At 44.1% G+C, this 7,500-nt stretch overlaps 1 protein-coding gene across 1 annotated transcript in view; it reads right to left on the reverse strand.

Moving 5' to 3' along the window:
- Ms (neuropeptide receptor myosuppressin) overlaps positions 1-7,500 on the reverse strand; it is a 102,241-nt gene that overhangs the window by 119 nt on the left and 94,622 nt on the right. Inside the window, exon 3 of the mRNA XM_070130904.1 lies at positions 1-108. This exon is cut by the window's left edge and continues 119 nt beyond it. Within this exon, the coding sequence (XP_069987005.1) occupies positions 17-108 (92 nt within the window). The 3' untranslated portion in view covers positions 1-16. The remainder of the gene's footprint in view (positions 109-7,500) is intronic.

A 7,500-nucleotide genomic window follows, 5' to 3' on the forward strand; every position in this document is an offset into this window, starting at 1 on the left:
TTGACCTTATTCGACCTTATTGCTGGCTTCGACCGAAACGCAGGAACACGTGGTCCAAGTCTTGTCGCTTCACTTCGGGTTCGTTGATTGGCATGCTGTTCCGAATCACTGAAACAGAAGGAGTCGAGTCAGCTGTTTATTCGCACAATTACCACTGTCATTGTTGTTACTATTACTGCCTTCATGAAGTCTATAGATGTATTGAATATATTGAGACTGGTTTGTAACCGGAGGCGTAGAAATTGGAGATAAACAAGAGTTGATAGGAAAAGAAATATACGTATATATATATACATACAGATTATGTGCGTATAAGCATCGTGGCTGTTTGTAAGTGTGTGCGTGCGTGTGCGTGCGTGCGTGTGTGTGTGTGTGAGTGTATGTACGTGCATAATAAAACACATGCAAACTCAGCTATCAACAGAAATAACAAAATAACCCATTCCCACCCATGGTAAAACAACCCTCCCCTCCTTCCACCCCCCCCCCCTTTGTGTTGTGTTCACAGGCATAAATTCAATGGCTGTTAAGACACAATTATCATTTCTTTTTTTAATGCCATTTAGCGTGCCCCACAGCTGATCTTTTTATGCGTTCTGATAATAAGAGCCAATTCCCTAATGGTGCCAATTATGTGTGCAAACGAGGGTTGTTTGAATAATAATTTGTTAACCTTAGCGGCTGAGTCAGCTGTTAGTGTCGTAATAATATGTTAATTTTTTTTTTCATGCATAACGAACTCTTTAATTGGCTTATGGATGAGGTCAGTAGCTTTTCTTCTCTATGACCTATATTCTAATTTCGTTATGCATCTTTTATTGTCCGTTAGTGATGACTATGCACTTTGTGTGCCTTTGTTGTTGCTGTTATTCCTGCCGGTTATTTGTACTTTCTTTAATCGTTTATTATCATTATTATTATTATTATTATTATTATTATTATTATTATTATTATTATTATCATTATTATTATTATTATTATTATTATTATTATTATTATTATTATTATCATTATTATTATTATTATTATTATTATTATTATTATTATCATTATGTAACTTTGTTCCATGGTTCTTAATTTTAAATTATTTATCTTTATAAATTACATTTCCATTTTTTTACTGTACGATAGTTCTTCCAGTCACTCGACGACAGATGTACGATAACTAGCCGACCGCTTCGATACTTGGATGTAGTCATTTCCATTATCAATTGCAAGTTATTAGGGTAGGATAAAGGGGGGGAGGGGGAAGGGAGGGACGGCCTCAAATACCATCTATTTGAAGATGTTGTATTGCCTTCCGAACTTTTCTTGGGGGTTTAAATGTTGCAGTTCAATACGGAGAGCAATTGCCGTTTCATTTCGTCTTGTTTACTTTTTCTTCGTTTGATGTCGATGTTGCGGCTCAATTTCTCGATCTTGTTATTGTTTTTTGTTGTTGTTGTTGTTGACTGGCGGGTTAATGAACTCCTTTACATTCCTATCCATCCGATAATTCCTATTGCTCTGCCCTCTCAACAGGCAATTCCCCTTTATTTATCATTCAATCCATCATCAAAATACCATTTTTTTTTTTTCGCTCAGCACAAAATGAAAAGAACCACCGTATGGCAACACTCCCATCGCAGAATTTTTAAAGCATTTTGATTAAAATTTTCAAGAATAAAATTAAACTCATAGACTGTGTTTCGAGTGATTGCTAAGGTACTCCTCAATGCTACTTACAGTTGTAATAACTTTATTTGAGCGAAAGAAATTATTTTCTTATGAATTCCTGTGATTATGAGAATTTGAAAATAGGTATATTTATAATAATGGTCCTTATCATGGTATTTTGTCATTATCATTATTATTATCATTACTTCTATTTCCTGATAATAATGATATCATCATTACCGTTATTAATTACATAATCATCATCATAATTAGTGTTCCTATAGTTGTTATTATTGTGATTATTATAATCTGTGTTATTACTATTACTGTTATCATTTATTATGGTTGTTGTCATTATCATTATTATCATTACTATTATTGTTGTTGTTTTTCATCACTGTAAAATAATTACAAAGGTTACCATTCTCGAAAGCAAAGTCCTCAAAACATATTGAATAAATCATTTTACTATCATAATATTATCATCATTATCATTATCATCTCAATTATCATTTTCATCATTAGTAAGATATTATCGTCCACGTTTTATTCCTCACTTGTATTCAAGATAGATAAATAAGTAAATAAGAGATACCCGGGAATCATGATTTCACAAATGACTGATAATAACACAGGCTTTAAATAGTCAAGCTTAATGACGTCATTAGCAGAACAGCTGACTGGCTCGTGTTCATAAAACGAGGCAATTCAGGTATAAAAAGGGACTTACTGATGACTTCATGTTTGCGTAATCGAGTCAATAATTGATTCGATGTGAAGTGTTGTGATGTTTGTAGATAAAAAGAAAGAAGGATAAAATGGAAGAGAGGTAGACGTGGATAAATAGATGTGTGTTTGTTTGTGTCTTTGCGTGTGTGTGTGTGTGTATGTGTGTGTGTGTGTGTGGTGTGTGTGTGTGTGTGTGTGTGTGTGTGTGTGTGTGTGTGTGTGTGTGTGTGTGTGTGTGTGTGTGTGTGTGTGTGTGTGTGTGTGTGTGTGTGTGTTCTTATATGTGCATTTCATTTACTTTATCATGAAAATTAAAATAGTAACGTTTTAGATCGCAACGTAAAACGACAACGGAACCTTTTAACATAACTTTGCGCTCGTATTCCCTAAGCTTGTTTAAATCGCCGTCCAGTAACAAGAAATAAACACGACAAAGGCCAATTTCATGATTTGATTATAGGAAAAAAAAAATATTTCGTTGATGCAAATTCTTCGTTCTGATTTCGCTTATTCTCATCTTTCTCTGTTCTTTTGTTTTCAATTTGTCTTTTTCTCTGTTTGGCTGTCTGTCTTCCTGTCGATCTGTCGATCTGTCTGTCTGTCTGTCTGTTTGTCTCTCTCTCTCTCTCTCTCTTTCTCTTTCTCTTCCTCCACCCCTCTCTATCTATCTATGTATCCATTTGTATCTCTATTTATCCATCTCTTCCTCTCTCTCTCTCTCTCTCTCTCTCTCTCTCTCTCTCTCTCTCTCTCTCTCTCTCTCTCTCTCTCTCTCTATCTATCTATCTATCTATCTATCTCTCTCTCTCTACCTCTCTCCCATTTTATCGATTAAGTATTGAGGCAAATCCCCCATTAATCATTTAAGTTCATTTCAAGCGGATAAGCCTCAAATAACCCATAAAAAAGAAGAAAAAAATAAGCTCGTAGTGCGCCATGCCTCCCTATAATAATCCACGTGGACTACGGCGCCAAAAAATATTGCTCCCGGGCGCGTAACAACCCATCATTACCAATATTTGGATATAGATAGTTATTATTTCTCTTCTCCTCTTTTTTTCGTTAAAGAGGGAAAAGAAGAAAACACGAGAATAATGGAGACCAGGTAGAAAATGGAATGTAGCCTCGCAAATGATATTAGCTCGGTATCCCCTTATCTCTTTTCACAGGGTACGGTAAGGAATCTTATTAAACGTTAAGCTGTTTGTAAACATCTTATTTTGGTGGTGTGAGTTTCATATTATTGCCACCGTCATCATTATTAAATATTTTTTATTATTTTTATCATCACTTTTGCTCTTTTTTATCAACATTTGAGTCAATATTATTGCTACTATTCTCGCCAATAGCATCATCATCATCACTAGTAGTAGAAGTAGTAATAGGACTAGTAGTAGTAGTAGTCATAGCAATAGTAGTAATAGTAGCAGAAGTAGTAACAGTAGTAATAGTAGTAGTAGTAATAGTAGTAGTAAGTAGTAGTAGTAGCAGTAGTAGAAGTAGTAGTAGTAGTAGTAATAGTAGTAGAAGTAGCATTAGTAGTAATAGTAGTAGTAGTCGTAGCAGTAGCAATAATAGTAATAGTAGCAGCAGTAGTAGTAGCAGTAGCAGTAGTAGAAGTAGATGTAGCAGTAGTAGAATCAGTAATAGTAACAACAACAACAACAACAACAACAACAGTAATGATAATAACAGCCCCATGACTCGACAGTCTGACGAAACGAACTGAACATTTCCTGCCGCCTCAAGCCATCCATGTTGACGTGTTGTTGGTCGCCGCGTCTAACGGGGGAGGGAAAGCGATCTCTCGGTGAGTTTCATTTCGGGAGGGAAGGAGGGAGGGAAGGAGGGAGGGAGGGAGAGAGGGAAAGGGGGAGGGGGAAGGAAGGAGGGAAGGAGGGAGAGAGGAGGGGAGGGGGAGGGGAGGGTGGGAGGGGGGAGGGGGGAAGGGGGGAGAGTGGGAGGGAAAGCGATCTCTCGGTGCGTTTCATTTCTGGGAGGGAAGGAGGGAAGGAGGGAAGGAGGGAAGGAGGGAAGGGGGAAAGGAGGGGGAGGGAGGGAAGGGGAGGAAGGGGGAGGGATGGAGGGAAGGGAAGGAGGGAGGAGGGAAGGGAAGGAGGGAGGGAAGGGGGAAGGAAGGGGGAAGGGAGGGAGGGATGGGGGAAGGAGGGGGGGAAGGAGGAAGGAGGGAGGGGAGGAAGGGGGAGGGAGGAGGAGGGGGGAAGGAGAGAGGGAGGGAAGGGGAAGGAGGGAGGGAGGGAGAGGAAGGAGGGAAGAGAAGAAGGAGGGAAGGAGGGAGGGAGAGAAGAGGAAGGAAGGGGGAAGGGAGGAATGGAAAGAAGGGGGAAGGAGGGAGGGAGAGAAGGAGGGAGGGTAGGGGGAGGAAGGGAGGGAGAGAGGCAAGAAAGGAGGCATGGAAGGAAAAGGGAGAGATGGAGGAAGGAGAGAATGAGAGAAGGAGGGAAGAGAGGGAGAAGGATAAGGTTAAAGAAGAAGGGAAGGAAGAAGAGAGGAGGAATAAAAGAAAGGAGAGGGAAGAAGGAAGATAAAAGGGGAAAGAAGGGAGAAATTAGAGCATAGAATTAGGAAGAGAGAGAAAATAGGAGAAAATAGACCAAAAAGAAGCAAAGGGGAAACCGAGAAGGGAAAGGAGGAAAGAGGGAAAAGGAGAGACAGAAAGAGAAAAAAGGATAAAAAGGGGGCAGAGGGAAAATGAGAGGAAGGGAAGGGACAGAGAGAGGGACAGAGAAAGGGTGTGATGAAAAGAACAGGGTGAAGAGAGAAGGGAAAAGAGAGAAAAATGGAAGAAGAGAAAGAGAGAAAAATGGAAGAAGGGAAAAAGGGAAAGGAGAAGAAATGGAAAAATAGAAGGAGAGAGGAAAAAAGTGATGAGGGAAGGGGATGAAAGAGAGGAGAAAAGAAAGAGAGTAAAGAGAAGAGAAAGAGAGTTTGGGGAGGGGAGGGGGAGGGGGTGTCATGTGAGCACAGAGGGGGAGGGGAAGGGAGGAGGGGGTGTGAAGTGGACGAAGAGGGGGAAAGGGGGAGAAGAAGAAGAGGGAGGGAGGAGGGGAAGGGAAGGGGTGTCAAGTGAACACAGGGGGGAGGGGGAGGGAGGGAGAGGGAGGGGGAGGAGGGAGGGAGGGGAGGGGAAGGTGGAGGGGGTGTCAAGTGATCACAGAGGGAGGGGGAAAAGAGGGGAGGAGAGGGGAGGGAGGGGGGGGAGGGAGGGGGGATTCTGAAACACAAGAATGATTCTCTTAAAGTGTGTTGTCTGTATGTTTCACGTCACTTCTCCGTGGTCTGTGTGTTCGTAAACATGTAAACATTTTTTTTTTTTTTTTTGCTTTTTGTTTTATGTTCAGTTGTTGTTGCGTTAGTCTGTCTGTCTGTCTTTCTTTTTTTTTTTTTTTTGTATTGTTTTATGTTCAGTTGTTGTTCCGTTAGTCTGTCTGTCTGTCTTTCTGTTTTTATGTTTTTTTTGTATTCTTTCTTTCTTTCATACTTTTTCTCTCCCTCTCGCAAGTTCTTTTTCCTTCCCTTCTCTCTATTATTCTTTCATTCCCTTTCTCTTGCTCTTCCGCTCTCTTCTCTTTCTTTCTCCGCCACCCAATAACGTTCGCTCCCTCTCTCCCTTTTTCCTTCCCTCCTCCCTCTCTCCCTCTGTCCTTCCTCCCTCTCCCTCCCTCTCTCCTTCCTCCTCCCTCTCTCCCTCTTTCCTTCCTCCCTCTCCCCATACCTCTCTCCCTCTTTCCTTCCCTCCTTCCCTCCTTCCCCCTCCATCTCTCCCTCCCTCCCTCCCGCCTCCTTCTCTCCCTCACCCCAGAGCCCCCTCCCTTTCCTCCCTCTCTCCTCTTTCCTTCCCTCTCTCCCTCTTTCCCTTCCCCCTCTCTCTCCCTCTTTCCTTCCCTCCTCCCTCTCTTTCCCCTCCTTCTCTCTCCCTCTTTCCTTCCCTCCCTCTCTCCCTCTCTCCCCCTCCCTCCTCCCTCACCCTCTCTCCCTCACCCCATAGCCCTCCCTCAATTTCCTCTTTCCTTCCTCTCTCCCTCTCTTCCTCTTTCCTTCCCTCCCTCCCTCTCTCCCTCCCTCCTCCCTCTCCCTTTCTCCTTCCCTCCTCCCTCCATCTCTCCCCCTCCCCCTCCCTCTCGCTCTCTCCCTCACCCCAGAGCCCTCCCTTTTCCTCCCTCTCTCCTCCTCTTTCCTTTCCCCTCTCTCCCTCTTTCCTTCCTCCTCCCTCTCTCCCTCCTCCTTCCTCCTCTCTCCCTCTGTCCTTCCCTCCTCCCTCCTCCCTCTCTCCCCCTCCCTCTTCCTCTTTCCTCTCTCCTCCCTATCTCCTTCCCTCCTTCCTTCCTCTCCCCATACCTCTCTCCCTCTTCCCCCTCCCCCCTCCCTCTCCCTCTCTATCCTCTCTCTCTCTCCTCACCCTCTCTCCCTCACCCCATAGCCCTCCCTCAATTTCCTCAATCTACCCCCCCCCCCCCCCGTCTTTATTTGCGGAAAAAAGCCGGCTCAGAACACCCTAAGTAGTCCAGTAGAAAAAATTCTCTTCGTTAGAGAGAATTGGGGAAAAAGAGGTAAAATATGGAGGAAGGGGGACGGGGAGGGAAGGGAGAGGGAAGGGAGAGGGGGAAAGGGGAAAGGGGAAGGGAGGAGAGGGAGGAAGGGGGAAGAGGGGGAATGGGAGGGGAGGGGAAGGAGGAGGAGGAGAGGGAGAGTGATGGGAGTGGGGAGGGAGGGAGGGAGGGAGAGGAGGGAGTGGGAAGGGGGATGGGAGAGGGAGAAGGGAGGGAAGATGGGAGGGGGAAGGGAGAGGGAGGGAAGGGAGAGGAGACGGGGGAAGGAGAGGGGGAAGGGAGAGGGGAGGGGAGAGGGAGAAGGGGGAGGAGGGAAGTGAGAGGGGGAGGGAGGGAGAGGGAGGGAAGGGGATGGAGAGGGAGGGGCGAAAGGAGGGATGGGGAAGGAGACGGAGGAAGGGGGTGGGAGAGGGAGGGGGAGGAGGGGGAAGGGAGGGGGGGGGAGAGGGGGAAAGGGGAAGGGGGAGGGGGAAGGGAGGGGTATATAGGTAGTATAAATGCCATTTTATGAATAACAGTAATAATAATGATAATAATAACAACA

The sequence above is a fragment of the Penaeus vannamei genome, chromosome 15, assembly GCF_042767895.1.
Source record: "Penaeus vannamei isolate JL-2024 chromosome 15, ASM4276789v1, whole genome shotgun sequence".
Lineage (NCBI taxonomy): Eukaryota > Metazoa > Arthropoda > Malacostraca > Decapoda > Penaeidae > Penaeus > Penaeus vannamei.